This window comes from Xenopus tropicalis, chromosome 2 (genome assembly GCF_000004195.4).
Source record: "Xenopus tropicalis strain Nigerian chromosome 2, UCB_Xtro_10.0, whole genome shotgun sequence".
In the NCBI taxonomy this organism is placed as follows: Eukaryota; Metazoa; Chordata; class Amphibia; order Anura; family Pipidae; genus Xenopus; species Xenopus tropicalis.
Window position 1 is genome coordinate 7191555 of NC_030678.2, and position 17344 is coordinate 7208898.

At 39.4% G+C, this 17344-nt stretch overlaps 1 protein-coding gene across 1 annotated transcript; it reads right to left on the reverse strand.

The window, feature by feature from the left end:
- mael (maelstrom spermatogenic transposon silencer) lies at positions 1-17117 on the reverse strand. Its single transcript, NM_001079177.1, is given in 13 exon segments — positions 1-1405; positions 2648-2690; positions 2899-3034; positions 3945-4007; positions 4085-4226; positions 5148-5202; positions 9679-9806; positions 11172-11213; positions 11587-11742; positions 12081-12153; positions 12379-12432; positions 14195-14302; positions 16906-17117. Coding segments are annotated over 13 exon segments (1248 nt in total). The 5' UTR covers positions 17038-17117; the 3' UTR covers positions 1-1289.
- Positions 17118-17344: the final 227 nt, after the last annotated feature.

Genomic DNA, 17344 nt, shown 5'->3' on the forward strand with positions numbered 1-17344 from the left:
TTTATCTGCATTTAAAACATTTTAAAGCATTGCAAAAAAGATATTCCAGGTGTCGAAACAATGAAATATTTAACAATAGACTTATGGTAAATAATAATGCCAAACAAGATCAAAACACAAACAAGCTCAATACAAGACAATACAGAACATTTACACTTAACCAACCATCAGAAGCAAAAAAAACATGTACATCAGGCAGGTTGGCTTCACCCATAAGCATTAACATTTGCTTAACAAGGTAAAGAAAAAAGTAAAAAAAAAAAAAAAAAAAGGTTACCCAAATTGTTTGGATATAAGGATGAAGACACAGCTACAGAAATAGACTGATTATTTACTGATAACTGTCTACATGTGTTTAGCAGAAGCAATTCTCAGTATTATCTATGGCAGGGGATTTTCTGGAGTTTAGTAGCCGTGACAAGTAGCTGCTACTAAGTAGCTCTGTGTTTCTTCACCCGTAACAGTTGCTTTGATAAACAAAATGGCTCATTTACAACTGCAGTTGCACAATATTTACAAAATTCAGTAAAGGTCCTTGAACCCAAACACGATCCCTACACTTACGTGTATTGGCAACAAGCCGTGTGTTTGGATAACTGATGTAGGGGGAAACCTGCCACTATCGGCACCTTGAAGGTGATGGTAATTCCAGGTTTCCCCACGTGACCAATATCTATATGCACGCCACACTTGTGCCTAAATCATTTTGACAATGAAGGCCAATAATTACGCCAATCTGGATCAATAATTGCATCAGATTTGTGTCTGTCTGCATGTTTAGATGCATTTGGCATAACTGTATAAGATAAGGCTTCCCCCATCCCCACTATGGCAGCAATTACGCTGGAATTGTGTCAGAAATTGCACGCTGCACTTGCATTTGTAAGTGAGCCCATTTTATGTTCTAAATAAAGAAAAACAAATTGTATATATTCTGGTGCTTTTATAATAAAATTTTAAATAATGGCACCAAATCCAAAGACTTAGTTTAAGTTCGGTTGAATCCTTCACACTTGCCCCAAATAAACCTCAAACATTTGCAATCATGCGAGTTTGCTGCCCTGGACAACATAAAGGAATATTTCAGCAGAGGGTAAATGCTGGATATATTAATACAACTGTGTGCAAAACTGGATATGCAATAAGAATATAATATGTCTTTGGGCAAATATTATGAAGGATTCAGCCTTTGGCCAAATGCAAAAAGGATGGATTTTGCACATCCCTCTTATTAAAGCAAATCGCAAACAAGCAACGTTCAACTGTTGTCTCTTGCAGTTCTGGTGCATTTATCCACTGCTGTTCTGTGAAGCAGCCAAGGTTTCCAGCAATCTCAGTATTCCTCTTCCACCCCCAGAGGGGCCCTGGTACGGCTTCACTCCTCTGGGCTCAAATGAACTTCTCTCTAAAGTTTGGGAGGTGAAGAACCATTTATTAGAAGGAATTATTTAAACATTTTACACTAAAAAGGCTCACACATTTTTCAACTTACAAACAGGCAGCTTTGAAGCACTAATTCTCAATATAAATAATGTTTTTTGTTAACCATTCAAGGAAAACTATACCCCCAGAATGAATACTTAACCAACAGATAATAAAATATAAAGTAAGTGACCTATTAAAGAATCTCTGAAATATATATATATCAGTAAATATTGCCATTTTACATCCTTTCCCTTGAGCCGCCATTTATTGATGGGCTGTTTGCTCCCTCAGAGACCGGAAGTGATGCAGCTCTAACTGTAACAGGAAGTAGTGTGGGAGTAAAAGGCAGAACTGTGCCCATTCATTGGCTGATGGGGCCTAGCATGTATGTGTGCCTTGGCTTGTTTGTGTGCACTGTGAATCCTATGATCACAGGGGGCGGCCCTTACTTTTCTATTTAGGATTACCCAATGGCACATACTGCTAAAAAGTATATTTATATGAAAATGGTTTATTTAGATGAAGCAGGGTTATTTTTATAGAGACCTACATTTGTTTGGGGTATAGTTTTCCTTTAACATGTACTGAATAAAGCATAGGGGCAACCCTGAAGGCAGCATGTTTTCATGTGTCATGGACTTCCAAGGCGATTTCTAATGTACTTATATTCAACAGCAAATAATTAAGAAGCTTTAAATCCTAGGAATAGCAATTTCCTTAGGCTGTGAACAGTGGTCTAACAATGTACAGAATGCAAAGTGTACTACTAAGGCTGTCAGTGCAGACCTGATTAAAAATAGATGTGCAAAGTTTTGTGTCTATTTCCCACTCAGCTATTTTGTTAGAGCTGGGTTTTTTAAAAGTCTCACTGACTTGTTCTGACTTTACACAGATGCTACTGGCCCACCTTCCTTATTGCTTTTCACTGTTCTTTTGCAGTGTAATTTTCTTCATACAAGACATCAGTAGAGTAGCAAATAGCTGTGGGTCTGATAGCCATGGTGAGAGCTGACAGCACAGGAGTTGTAGCGGCAGACAGAACACCTTATGTTTGCAGATATCAGAAGATGGCCACTATGTCAGATTTGCAGCATTTGTCTGCTGCACTGGTCTGGCATTAGCCTGGAGATGCTTAGTCTGCTCATAGTTTTTATTAAAATATGCCAACATGATGTAACATTGATAAACCATAGAGAGGCACTGAGACTTATTCCTTACTTACCGGATTTATCAGTGGAATATTTGGGATCTGAGCTGCAGACTCTCTAAAGAACACAACACAGGAAATTAAAATTTGATAGAAACATATTGCAACATACCAATAACCTACTGCCACGCTTTGGTCTGCTAAGTAGACTATTTTGCAATAAAAAAAAAAAATCAATAAACCAATGGTACAACATATGTCAGGACCCTTTAAAGCATTCTGTAAAGTGCATATTCCCATTTATTTGACAGCACGGCAAAGCTTACCTGAAACCGTTTAGCATCAAGAACCACCACTTTAGGATTCACAGAGTTCTGGTTTCTTGAACGTTCCGGGTTGGGTAAATGAGCTGGTGTAAGAGTAACGCCATATACGGACGCCAAAGCCTTACTAATACAGTATCTAGGTAACCGGAATAGGAAAGTTAAATCACAGTGCATATCATCTAACAAAAGTGATACAATATTAACCACACATCTTGCACACACAGCTACCACAACTTTTTTTCAAGGTAATAAAAATAAAAAAAAAATGTTCCATCCAAAATTGCAGACACTAAAATATCACTTATCCAAATGTCATTAATAATGCAACATTTAAGATGATAAACCACGTTTATCAGGAGTTCAAGAGTCTTAAGCACCCAACACCGACATTTACATAGCAAATAATTCCCTCTGCCATTTAAACATTTTATTCTTGAACCAACAAATGTATTTTGTAGCTGTATTGGTGTGTAGGCGCCATCTCAGTGCCTTGTGCCTGAGTCTGAGCTTTCAGCCAGCGCTACACATTAGAACTGCTTTCAGCTAACCTATTGTTTCTCCTACTCCCATGTAACTGGAGGAGTCCCAAGCCGGACTTGGATTTCTTACTATTGAGTGCTATTCTGATACCTACTTGGAGCTGCTATCTTGCTCCCTTCCCATTGTTCTGCTGATCGGCTGCTGGGGGTGAGGGGGGGGATATCACTACAACTTACAGCGCAGCAGTAAAGCGTGAGTGAAGTTTATCAGAGCACAGGTCACATCGCTGTGGTACCCTGGGAAACAAATATGCCTAGCCCCATGTGACATTTTAAAATTGAATATAAAATAATCAGATTGCTCTTATGGGCATAATCTCCATTTTCATGTTTTAGCCGACGCAAGTAAACCCCCCCTCACTAACAGTGCCGCATTATGAGTCAATGACCGCACACACACACTATGAGCAAGCCCCATAAAACTTCAAAACACCTAAAAAGCAGTATATTTCCAAATTGGCTGGCACAGGGTTGAAAGTACCAAAAATATTTTAAAAATTTACTCACGCAATTTTCTTGCAGCTTGCAAGGGCACAACACCACATATCATTATCTTCATGCCACTTACACCTGTTGAGGGATAATGATCATTTACATTGTTTGATGGATAATAGCTTTACATAAACCTATGGGGGGAGCAAACTTACCTGGTGTTACTGGAATAGTCCCACTGAACAACATCAAGTAAGCGAGACACAGTTGGTCGAGAGGGCTCTTCCTGCAGCTTGTCTTGGTAGAATTTTATAATTAAAGTTTCCACCTCTTGTACTCGAAAATGGTTTTCCATTCCTGGGATTTGAAACCACAAACTTTAACAGAGCAAACAATTCCATATTAGCAGCACTCACAGGACAAAAGCCATGTAAAACTGAAATACCGGTGTTCAACCTGCCCAAGGATTGGACCTGGACTGGCAATCTGTACATTCTGTCAAACAGCAGAGGGGCACAGAGAGTAACTATTTTATTCTACTATATACTCTGTGTATAAAAATGGTTAAGCCTATTTTGACTCTGAGTTGGGACCTGCCAGAAACCAATAGCGTTTGGTTTTAGTGTTTACTCTTCCGTATACTGGTTAAGGTTCTTACTGTTTCTACAATCTAACTGGGCTGGTGAGGCAAAAGTTTCACAAACTTTGTCATTAGATTTTGCCCAAGTCCACAGGTACAGGATTTAGCACAATTAGCCTGCTTGTTGCTTTCCTAGTGCCTAAGTGCACTTTTCCAGGTTAGTAATGGTGGCCACACATGGGCAGATTTCAGCTGCTGATTTGAGTCCTTTAGACCAATTCGGCAGCTTACGTGCCCATGTATTTGCACCCCCAACGGGCCTACTCGACAGACTGCTGGCCTAAAACTGGGCAGATCTGGGCAGGGTTAATTTTCTGTCAGATTGGGGACTGCACTGGTTCATTGATGTGGTCCCCGGTCTGACAACACCTATGACTGCTGGTTTCATTCGATAGGGCCAAATGATCGAATTAGCCAGACATTACCCACCTAAGGTGGGCGTATCGGAAGAATATCTGCAAATTGCTAAATGTAAGGTCACTAACTAAATCTTGTTTGGTCTCACAGATTAGTACAAATGTATTCTTGACAAAGCAGATAAACCCAGAGGTGTGGCCACCAGCAGTTACAAGCCCAGAAAATGGGGAAAAAATAGAACATAGTACAGATAATAAAGCCAGTAAACGAAACAGCCTAACCTGCTTTGTTAGCGAGCCACTGAAGACACCAGTCAACTCTGTATATATCGTTAGCCTACAAAGAAAGAAAATACTAATGATGTGAAGAAGTGAAAGCAGGGTATATAAGAACGCCTGTCAGAATGGTGCTAGATTCCTGTACACTGAAGACAATGATTCAGTTAATCTGTAGTAGGCTACTTTGCCTTTAAGTAAAATTTTCCATTTTTTGTCTACTAAAAATATTGAGGTGAAACTAGACGCCCATATATAACATCTCTTATAAACGCTACATTTATGGTTTTTGAGGTACTGTGCCTCCTCTGTCAGCAGCCCTAGGTCACAAAAGACAAAGGGCTCATTAAAAAATTGCACACTAATGTAGATTCTGCCACTGCATACCATAGTTAAAGCTGTTCAGACCAAGAAAGAAGAAATGGGCAAATAAAAGCTGGCAATGGTTGGAGCTGACAGCTTATCAGCCTGTTTATTGGCTCTCAGAATGGCCCTGTCTGTCCAATATCTGGGCAAAAATTGTCCAGATGTCTGGCAGGGTTAAATATCCCATCACATTTTGTGTGCCAATGAGGTCCTTGTCCCGACTGCAGGCACCCGGTCAATGTTATCAGATTGCACGGCCCAATCAATCCAATATTGGGGAAAGACCCACTCATTTAGCAAAGCAGATCTTTCAGTGTATGGACATACTTAGCCCTTTTCAACTACCATGGTCAGACTTCCCTATCTTACCTTGCACCATGCCTTAACCCTTTCCCTGCCAAGACCGTAGGTACTACGTCGTTTTAAAAAAAGCAGTTGCCTGCTAACGACGTAGTACCTACGTTCTTTCTCCCTGAGCGCTTCTCTCTGCATCGGCGGCAAAAGCCGCCAGTGCAGAGAGACAGATGTGCCCCCAACCCCTTCGGCAACGAGCCGAGGGGGTTGGGGGGGATGGTCCTGCGATGCGATTGTCGCAGGACCATCCTACAAGCAGCAGATGCGATTGCATCGCATCTGCTGCTTGTACAGCTTCCTGCTTCCCCCCCAGAGCCGCCTCCCACCTACTTCCTCGGCGACTGCAGGAAGGAGAAGCAGGGAACCGATCTGACCTTCAGACAGGTAAGTGTGACTATTTTTAGTTATACACACGTTTACACACACTTACACACATTTATATACATTTCTACACACATACAACACAATTTAGCACAGGGTTTTTTTCCACTTTGCACACTTATATACACTTATATACACTCATACACACTGTCACACAACTTTTACATGTGCACATGTATACACAAACTCACAAAAACTTTTTAAATTTTTTTTTATTTTTTTTTCATTTTACTTTTTTTTTTTTTTATTTCCCCCAAAAACGGTTTATTTTGACAGCGTGACTATTGGATCAGATATTCTGACCACTAATTATGCTGTCGTGTGACTTATTTTGTTGTTTCATTGATTTGCACATTTTTATCCCTATATTAGTATTCCTGATCTGTTTTAGCGTAGCTTTGCCAGGTGTAACTTTGGTGTACAAAAATAACTTTACCTATTTTGAATTCATCAGAATGTGTACTTTCCAAAAATATATGGTTTTCTGGGGGTCCCTGTGTACTTTGGGGGTCTTACTGCATATAATAGGCCGTCAGGGGGCTCTGTGTGCAAAAGCTGAGCTGGCAGGCGAGAAATCCTTATGCGCTATTTTCATTTTGGGGTCAGTACATACCGCAGACTTTGGTATATCTATGCATATTGGGCATCAAACTGTTCAGTAGGCCTCTGGTGTTCCTATTTGGGATGAGTTGCCTTTGTACGCAAGAAATTGTGTGAGATAAATGCGGCAAACTGCAACATTTTTATGCGATTTTCTCAAATGTCATAAAAACCACTAACTTTAGGAAAGCCTTGCAGATGGGTACTTTGGTGTAGAAAGGACTCTTTACCCTTGTTGGATTTGTCAGAATGTGTACTTTCTAAAAATATATGGTTTTCTGGGGGTCTCTGTGTAGTTTGGGGGTCTTACTACATATAATAGGCTGTCAGGGGGCTCTGTGTGCAAAAGCTGAGCTGGCAGGCGAGAAATCCTTATGCGCTATTTTCATTTTGGGGTCAGTACATACCGCAGACTTTGGTATATCTATGCATATTGGGCATCAATCTGTTCAGTAGGCCTCTGGTGTTCCTATTTGGGGTGAGCTGCCTTTGTACGCAAGAAATTGTGTGAGATAAATGCGGCAAACTGCAACATTTTTATGCGATTTTCTCAAAGCTTTGCAGATTGGTACTTTGCTGTAGAAAGGACTCTTTACCCTTGTTGGATTTGTCAGAATGTGTAGATTTTAGGGGTCACCCTACATTTCTGCAGCTTCTACCCCTCATACAACTGCCATGTGTTTATGAATTAGGTAAAGCCATGAAATTAGTGTGCACAAGGTATATTTGGGGGTCTCTAAGTGCCATGTGCATTGATAAACCTATGTACAGTGGGCATCAAACTGTTCAGTAGACCTCTGGGGTTCATATTTAGGGTGTTTTATCTTGGTACCTAATGACCTGTAAAAAATAAGATGCTGTATAGTGGAAGTTTTGAGGTGATTTTTGGAAATGCCATAAAAATCATCAAACTTAGGAAAGCTTTATGGCTTGGTACTTTGGAGTAGAAAGACATGGGTACCCATTTTAGATTCGGGGGGATGTGTACTTTCCAGAAATATATGACTTTCTGGGGTGAATGTACTTTTTACTAGCATTATCCCACATATGATGTAAATGTATTGATTTTGCAGAAGCTGAAATGATAGATCATATGGGGGTATGTTCTCATTGGGGCCCCTACATGCCACATACTTAAGTAAACCTATACATATTGGGCATCAAACTGTTAAGTGGGCCCCTGGCGTTCATATTTAGGGTGTTTTATCTTGGTACCTAATGTTATGTGGGAGATAAGATGCTGGAAACTGGAAGCTTTGAGTGGATTTTTGGAAATGTTATGAAAATTGCCAACTTTAGGAAAGCTTTGCGGCTTGGTACTGTGGAGTAGAAAGACATGGGTACCCATTTTAGATTCGGGGGAATGTGTACTTTCCAAAAATATATGGCTTTCTGGGGTGAATGTACATTTTACTAGCATTATCCCACATGTAATGATGTAAATGTTGATTTTGCAGAAGCTGAAATGACAGAAATGACAGTGCATATGGGTGTATGTTCACATTGGGGCCCCTACATGCCACATACTTAGCTAAACCTATACATATTGGGCATCAAACTGTTCAGTGGACCCCTGGCATTCATATTTATGGTGTTTTATTTGGTTACTTTATGACCTTTAGGAGTTAAGATACTATAGACTGGAAGCTTTGAAGCGATTTTAAAAAAATTTAACATTTTCTGGGATAAACTTTGTTAGCGGAATTTTTGGCCTTAAAATCTTAAGTATGCAGCTTTCTGGAGCAGTGCTTTGGAAATTTGGTAGTGTACTGCTGGGAGTTTTTGACCTATACATGTGGGAAATCTCCATAAAACTTTATATATTTGGTATTGGCACGTTCAGGAGACATGGGACTTTCCAAATCAGGTGTATTTTCATGCATAAAATATTTTTTTTTTCTGGTATGTGTGTTTATATTATGGAAAATATATTTTTTTTTCATTTTTTAGACATTTAGAAGCCTATATCTTGTTACAAAATTGGAATTACACAAAAATTCTACCATATTTTAAAAGCTTAGGTTGTCCTGAAAAAAACAATATATTGTTTTCCTGGGTAAACTAAAAGTCCCCCCAAGGAAAGGCCCCTAAAGTGAAACAGTGCAAAATGTTCAAAAACTGTCTGGCAGTAGAAGTTCCGCTTTGTTCAAAATGGCTGGCAGTGAAAGGGTTAAAGTACAGAGTACAGGTGTGCATTGGCATCAAATACCCCAAGGTCTAAGGCTGCAACCCCACAGAACATGGAGGAGGACAGCCACTGAAAGGCAAGGGTTTCTTTTGCGATTTAATTCAGCAGAGTTGTTGGCCATGGAAAGCAGCACAGGAATCCAAAGCTCTAGATGTAACTTAAAATTCGAAAGACTTGACAGAAATATAACTAAGTTTTGGGCGTCTGTGCCCAAGGCCACCACAGCCCTTTAGCAATTAAGATCCCCGCCTCAAGAGACGCTCCCAGTAGATCCCTATATTCTTTCCTGCTGATTCACAGCACATGCTCTGAGCTGCTGTGAGCTAAATGAGATTAAGGACATACTCCTAATACAAAACATAGAATAAAAACTTTTTTTTACCTGTGAGCCACAAAAGAATAAAAAAATGTTTTTGGGGATACCAAAGAAGTACTGCGATTGGCTATTTAGTAGCCCCATGGGGACTGCTGGCCTGGAGGAGGCTCTGCTTGGAGTAAAACTGTCTGTGCTTGCAAAACTTGTCTCCAAGCCAGAAATATAGAAGTGGCACCTACTTTGAGGCCACTGGAAGCAACATGTTTCTCCTGAGCCACTGCTGGGGGGGGAATCACTGGTCTACAGTATAAACCATTCTTACAAACACAAACCTTGGTGTACACTGGTACCACTGGGCATGGAGTTGGACAAACAAAGGAACACAGTTTGCGAAACATATTATGATAATCACTGTTGGCGAGTTCAAAGCCAGAGATGGGGATCTGATGGGTTGATGCACCTGCAGAGAACAATAATGAAGTACACAAAAAGAAATCAAGTCATTAAATGTTATTCGATTGGTAAAATACACAATTTCTAGAGGGATAAGTAAAGATGGGGCACAATTTAGAGGCAAAGCAGATTGGCAGGGGACATTTCTTTATAACTCAATATTATATATGTTCCTTAACATTTGCACTGCCTCAGTGAGTGTGGTCAGCGCCAATGTTTGGGAAACAATGTTGTGTGCAATGAAAGAAAATTTTAAAGGAGAACTAAAGTACAACCAAGAACTACTCTACATCATGTGTTTGGGCTTTTATACCAGCCCTACTGTCCCAACAGTTCACTGGCAGATATGTATCTTTGAAGATACCCCCAATAGTTAATATCTGCTGATTGACCATGCATTTTTTGCATCAGATATGCCAGCCCAATATCAGCTACATGATAGATTTAACTCCACTTTATGTTAATGTTTACTAATTGCCAACAACCCTTAAGAGTAATCCACCTTTAAGTTAACTTATTATGTTACAGAATGCCTATTTTGGGCATTTTTAAACTGGCCTCTATTTTTATAGTTTAAATTATTTGCCTCTTCTGCCTCTTTCCAGGCAATTCTATGGCTTTGTTTTATGATTTACCTTTCTATTCAGATTATGCTATTCATATTCTAGTCTCATTCAAACCGCTGCCTGGTTGCAAGGGTAAATTGGACCATAGCAAACAGCTATCTGTTTGCTTAACATCTAACATCTTAACTATTAATAGATGTTAAGATGGATCTAATTATAGGGCCATTGGGTTGGTGCAGTAAGTTCAGTATATAAAGAATTTCTAGCCATATAATTTAGGCTTTAGATGGACTTTAAAAGAGTAATGAAGGTTATGATCACTTGGGGTGATGCCAAAATGTTTGGGACCCCCTGTTTTAAGCACTTACCTGATATGCCAGGCTGGTGGTCCTGTTTGCTAAAAACTGCACTGGCTCAAGGTAGCTCTGCAGATGTTGGTCACTCTTTTTTGGCCTCTTCGGTCTTTCCTGTCCAGGCAGGAGCATACACAGAACAGTGAAAGCTGAACTTAAGACACAAAAAGTTGACTAACTACTGTGCATGGGCCTGCCCAGAAAAAGACAGATGAGGAATATGATTGTGTTGAATGAGCTTCTACAGAAAGCTGGGCTGCTGCAGTTTACTGCTAACAGGAGCACTGGTCCAGGTTAACAGGTTAGCAATTATAACCAATGGGGTTGCTTGACAATTGGCACCTCCCAGTGAATTCAACTTCTCTTTTAAAGCAACACTCCCCTCTGAAGTGTCAAAAAAAATGAATGTAACATTGCCATCTGAAAAAAAGCCAATACAAAAATCATGCATACTCCCTGACTGGCAATGATATCGAAATCCTCGTGGAAGTTCACCTAAAAGGAAAGCAAACAGCCATTATAAGCCTCCAGATACACAGCTTCAAATGAATTATGTTATGTTTAAATTAGAAAAACCAAGAGGTGTCTTCTAAAGCTTCTGATTAAATGTGTGCCAGCCTGCCCTAGTTCTAGGATTACAAATTTAAAACGTGTCCGAACAAAAATAATCCACCAAAGATGAGTTGGCAGCTTACTAGCCATTGTATGGTGAAAATCAACCACATACCTATCGAACAGCTTAGAAAAGGCATTTGGAAAAGAAACACATTACTGAGCCTGGCAGTAATTCTATGGTTCCCAGGTCAATACGTGGCCACCTGTGGACCACCGTCTAAGAGTATTCTGAATGGCTGCAATGGTAACTTACCAGGATCTATAAAATCATGAAAACTCCCCAATATGCCCTCACGCAGAGAGTATCTCACACAGGCAATCTCACAAGGAACATAGCGTTGTTCGCATAGGCTTGGCATGTCACCGTGACTAAATATGTTTATAAAGTAACAAACATGTTGATCTGGAGCTGAAAGTAAAAAAAAAGCCATTCCGTTAGAGGCAGAATATAAATCTAAATGTTTTGACAATGTAATGGAGTAAAAATTGCTGCCTCAGAATACACACCCCTCTATAGAAATTTACTGCTAAGTAGAAGTTTTGCCATCCTTGCACATTTATACCTATTTTAAATATATCATTTTACATAGCAGGATATGACATACTATTTTTATTGTAGAGCCAAAAGCACCACAAAGTTAGCCATTTTACACTCAGGTTTTACATCCCAATTCCCATACATGCAATTTACACTACAAAAAAAAATGTACAGCTTTGTGTATTCAAATACATGATCATCATCTTTACCTTTATTCTTGTTGAACGAGATATCTATGTTCATAGCTGGCACTGTCCTCTGTGTAACACAATTCCTTTGATCCTTTAGTAACAAACAAAAGAAACAAAAAGTGAGTTTATGGGGGGTAAAAAAAGTTATGAAAAATAAACAGACTGCATACTAGCATGTATTACATTTTCTCCAAACATACCTTTTTAAATAGCAGTCAGAGGAATGGTAATCAGGACTAATGTCGCCCACCCACAACCACCCTTTAACGTATAAATATCCAATACAGGATTATGCCTACACAGCAACAATACTCACATTTAACTGGAAGAAACCTACGGATGAAAAATCTGAGGACTTTGTAGCATTTCTCTGAAAATCAAGAGCAGTCAGTTACTACTCTAAGAGCTCAACATACTTTTACATTCAAGATTTTTTATATATCTATATATACACATATGTATATGTTCTAAGAAGTTCCTTACTGTATAAATTTGCTAACTATACTAAATACCTATAATTCCTACCAACTTCGCATATTCTACTTCCTTTATTCCTAGTTCCCTCCTATTTTTCATTTTGGATTATTATTGAGGACACTGAATCAATGCACAGTGCAGTTTACATAAATAGCGTGGCCATTTACTGCTGAAGTAATGTATTTATTTAGTACAGGTATGGGACCTGTTATCCAGAATGCTTGGGACCTGGGGTTTTCCGGATAAGGGGCCTTTCCATATTTTGGATCTTTATAACTTAAGTCTACTAAAACATAATTTAAACATTAAATAAACCCAATAGGACTGTTCTGCCCCTAATAAGGAGTAATTATATCTTAGTTGGGATCAAGTACAGGTACTGTTTTATTATTACAGAGAAAAGGGAATCATTTAACCATTAAATAAACCCAATAGGGCTGTTCTGCCCCCAATAAGGGGCAATTATATCTTAGTTGGGATCAAGTACAGGTACTGTTTTATTATTACAGAGAAAAGGGAATCATTTAACCATGAAATAAACCCAATAGGGCTGTTCTGCCCCCAATAAGGGGTAATTATATCTTAGTTGGGATCAAGTACAGGTACTGTTTTATTATTACAGAGAAAAGGGAATCATTTAACCATGAAATAAACCCAATAGGGCTGTTCTGCCCCCAATAAGGGGTAATTATATGTTAGTTGGGATCAAGTACAGGTACTGTTTTATTATTACAGAGAAAAGGGAATCATTTAACCATTATATAAACCCAATAAGACTGTTCTACCCCCAAATAAGGGGTAATTATATCTTAGTTGGGATCAAGTACAGGTAATGTTTTATTATTACAGAGAAAAGGGAATCATTTAACCATGAAATAAACCCAATAGGGCTGTTCTGCCCCCAATAAGGGGTAATTATATGTTAGTTGGGATCAAGTACAAGCTACTGTTTATTACAGAGAAAAAGCAAACCATTCTTAAAAATCTGAATTATTTGATTAAAATGGAGTCTATGGGAGATGACCTTCCCGTAGTTTGGAACTTTCTGGATAAGGGATCACATACCTGTAGATACTTTTGGAACTATAGCTGCCTGGATGATGCAACTATGTTTTACATACATTATCTCTTCATTATTAATAAGTAACAGTTGAGGGGAGGGGTCTTTGCCTAATGCTGCATACATAAGTAGCGCTTTATAAATAAAGATATACATACATACAATATTTGGTTCAAGCTTCCCTTTGAGGCTGAACAAGCCCCCCCCCCCCCCCCATATACTGGCACGGAAACAAGCTTTTGGCAGGATACAAAGTTTGCCTCAATAACAGTGTCCACAAAATGGCACCTGCCTGCTTGATGCAATTGTGAATTCCAAGGCAGGAGAAAATAAGTTTAAAATAATTTATATGGTGTAAGTAAAGTTTATTTTGCTTGACAAACAGAATAGAAAACAATTTGGATTTCTTAGGGCGACTGGTCCCCTTTAAAGTGTCAAGGAAAAACTGTTGGATAGGCCAGTTTGATTGTAGCTACATTTTATTCGTACGTACGAAGGCAGTATCCAGACATTCTTAAATGAGAATTGTCTCTGAGCTGAAAAGATATAGAAAGGTTAATATACAATGCCTAAATAACCTACTTTCTTCTCTTACCTTTCTCTGTCCAAAAACTCCGTCGTTATAAGTGCTGGTTGAGTCAGGGTCATTTTTCAATAGCCGAGCCTTCTCAGCATAGGCTTCCTTTTGATCCGCGCTCAATAACTAAGGAAAAAATAATTATAAACGCACATATAATTGTGCCTATTCCATAAAAATAATCTGACATGTATGTATAAAATCTATTCGTAAAAGATGCAATTTAGAAAATTGCATTATGAGTTTTACATATTGGGGTTAAAGGATAAGGAAAGTTCTAATCACTGGGAGTGCAAAATGTTGGGACTTGTGTATTACAGGCCTATGGCTGTGGGGTTGTCACACAATCCAATTTCCCAGGATGTTAAAGGGGAAGTAAAGATTTCCCCTAATAGAATCCCTTAAGATATTGTGCAATATCTGCATTTTTTAAAAACTTTTAGAAGAAATAAGTCTTTGTTCCCTCACCACACCTGACAGTAAAGCAAGGATCTATAGCACACCTGTACTGTCAGTGGGCATGAACTCTACAGACCTCAACAAAAAGCCAATATGAAACAGGTGCCCTGTGTATTTCAATTAGTAACTGAAGCAGAAACAAGAAAACAGCCAGACTGCTCTGGTTTGCAGGACTGCAACATCACTTGTCAGATACAGATGGAATAAAGGCTTTAAATCCTACACTACACTAAAAAAAAGTTGTGAATATATTGCAAGTACCTTCTTTTAAAGCAATCTATTAGAGCAGTGCTGTCCAACTTCTGTGGTACCGAGGGCCGGAATTTTTCCGGAATACGTGGTGGAGGGCCGATAATGGAAGCCAGTTTTGACCACTCCCCTTTTTAAACCACACCCACTTGAAACCACACCCCTGTAATCACATGACCATACCCATATTAATGGTTGTAGTACAGCAAAAACTGCCATACTCTGCCTGCCCTATGTTGCCTGTGTGTGCAATACTCTGTCTTTCCTACCCTGCCTGTGTATGCCATATTCTGCCTGACTTATGCTGCCTGTGTGTATGGCCCGCGGGCCGCCAGTTGGACAGCACTGTATTAGAGCATTTACTTCCCCTTTAATCTGAGACTATTACAAGATACCTTGAAGATTACCATAAGAGAAGCCATTTTTAAGATCAGTACAAAAGGCCAAGCTGAAGCTTTCAAACTGATATAATGGCGGGTTAAGTGGAATCTAGACAGCACCTTTGCACTCGGAACCCTTCCTGCTCTAACCCCACATAACATCTCACTCACACACAAAGACTTGGGGCCAAGACTTACTTTTTACATTTTTCTTAAACAGCAAAGGTTGAGGTTTTCATGCTTCTACTGTAACAAACTGACACACCTGTTATTTTCTATATTACAGCGTGCAGTTGGGCCATGCAGTGGTTAAATAAAAAATCCACAAGAACTGAATCCTCCAGGCTTCCGTAGATTGAAAACCACAACGCAGTAGTATTTCCCAACAATGGGGAAGGAAATTAACTGCAGTCATTGAGGGGGGATCTAAGATTTTATCACCCCTAGCAAAGCAGGGTTTCCTTTAAAGGTTTAAGCTGCTAATGAATTATATCCATCAAATGCAGTTTAATTGTTTAACCATTAAATAAACCCAATAGGGCTGTTCTGCCCCCAATAAGGGGTAATTATATCTTAGTTGGGATCAAGTACAGATACTGTTTTATTATTACAGAGAAAAGGGAATCATTTAACCATGAAATAAACCCAATAGGGCTGTTCTGCCCCAATAAGGGGTAATTATATCTTAGTTGGGATCAAGTACAGGTACTGTTTTATTATTACAGAGCAAAGGGAATCATTTAACCATGAAATAAACCCAATAGGGCTGTTCTGCCCCAATAAGGGGTAATTATATCTTAGTTGGGATCAAGTACAGGTACTGTTTTATTATTACAGAGAAAAGGGAATCATTTAACCATGAAATAAACCCAATAGGGCTGTTCTGCCCCAATAAGGGGTAATTATATCTTAGTTGGGATCAAGTACAGGTACTGTTTTATTATTACAGAGAAAAGGGAATCATTTAACCATTAAATAAACCCAATAGGACTGTTCTGCCCCAATAAGGGGTAATTATATCTTAGTTGGGATCAAGTACAGGTACTGTTTTATTATTACAGAGAAAAGGGAATCATTTAACCATTAAATAAACCCAATAGGACTGTTCTGCCCCAATAAGGGGTAATTATATCTTAGTTGGGATCAAGTACAGGTACTGTTTTATTATTACAGAGAAAAGGGAATCATTTAACCATTAAATAAACCCAATAGGGCTGTTCTGCCCCCAATAAGGGGTAATTATATCTTAGTTGGGATCAAGTACAGGTACTGTTTTATTATTACAGAGAAAAATAAAATCATTTTTAAAAATTCTAATTATTTTCTTATAATGGAGTCTATGGGACATGGCCTTTCCATAATTCGGAACTTTCTCAATAACAGGTTTCCGGATAAGGGATCCCATACCTATACTAGGAGTTTGGGTTTATAGGCTAACAGACCAGCCACACACTGGACTGAAATTACTCAGGATACTTCCCCACCACTAATAGTTTTACAAGAACAACTCCCGCCAAAGCTCAACATTTGAAGTTGGCCAGTCACCTGACTCAAATACAGTAAGCCCATATAGGCCAGTCACTAAGAGGCTACCATTTCCCAGAATGCAGCGGGCTCAGGCCAGGTTACTGCGCCACATACCGCCCAATCCTCGGAGCAGAGGGGAATGGCTTCCCGCACCCCGGACACCTGCAGGCCTCGGCGGCGAAGCTCCGGGATCATGTCCAGGGCGAAGAAAAAGTAAGCGTTGCGTGCGGCCTTTTTGTTTGGCATCTCGGCGCGTCTCTTCCCCTGCACAAGCGCAAACCAATCGCCTCAGGCGAATCAATGCTCCGCGCAGGCCTGGCGAGGTGTTTTATAGTGACTATATGATCACGTGCTCCAATAGGATGCTCGCTATTGGCCAATATTGGCGCCAAGTTAGAGATGCAGGGTTTGGGATTCTGGGAGCGGTAGGCGTGGTATACTTCAGAAATAGACACGGTAGTGTGAGGCGTTAGCTTTAGTACAATGTATATGGCATTGGTTTATTTTATTTTTTGTATCTTGCCCCAGTTGTACAGAAATAAATCTGCCTTTG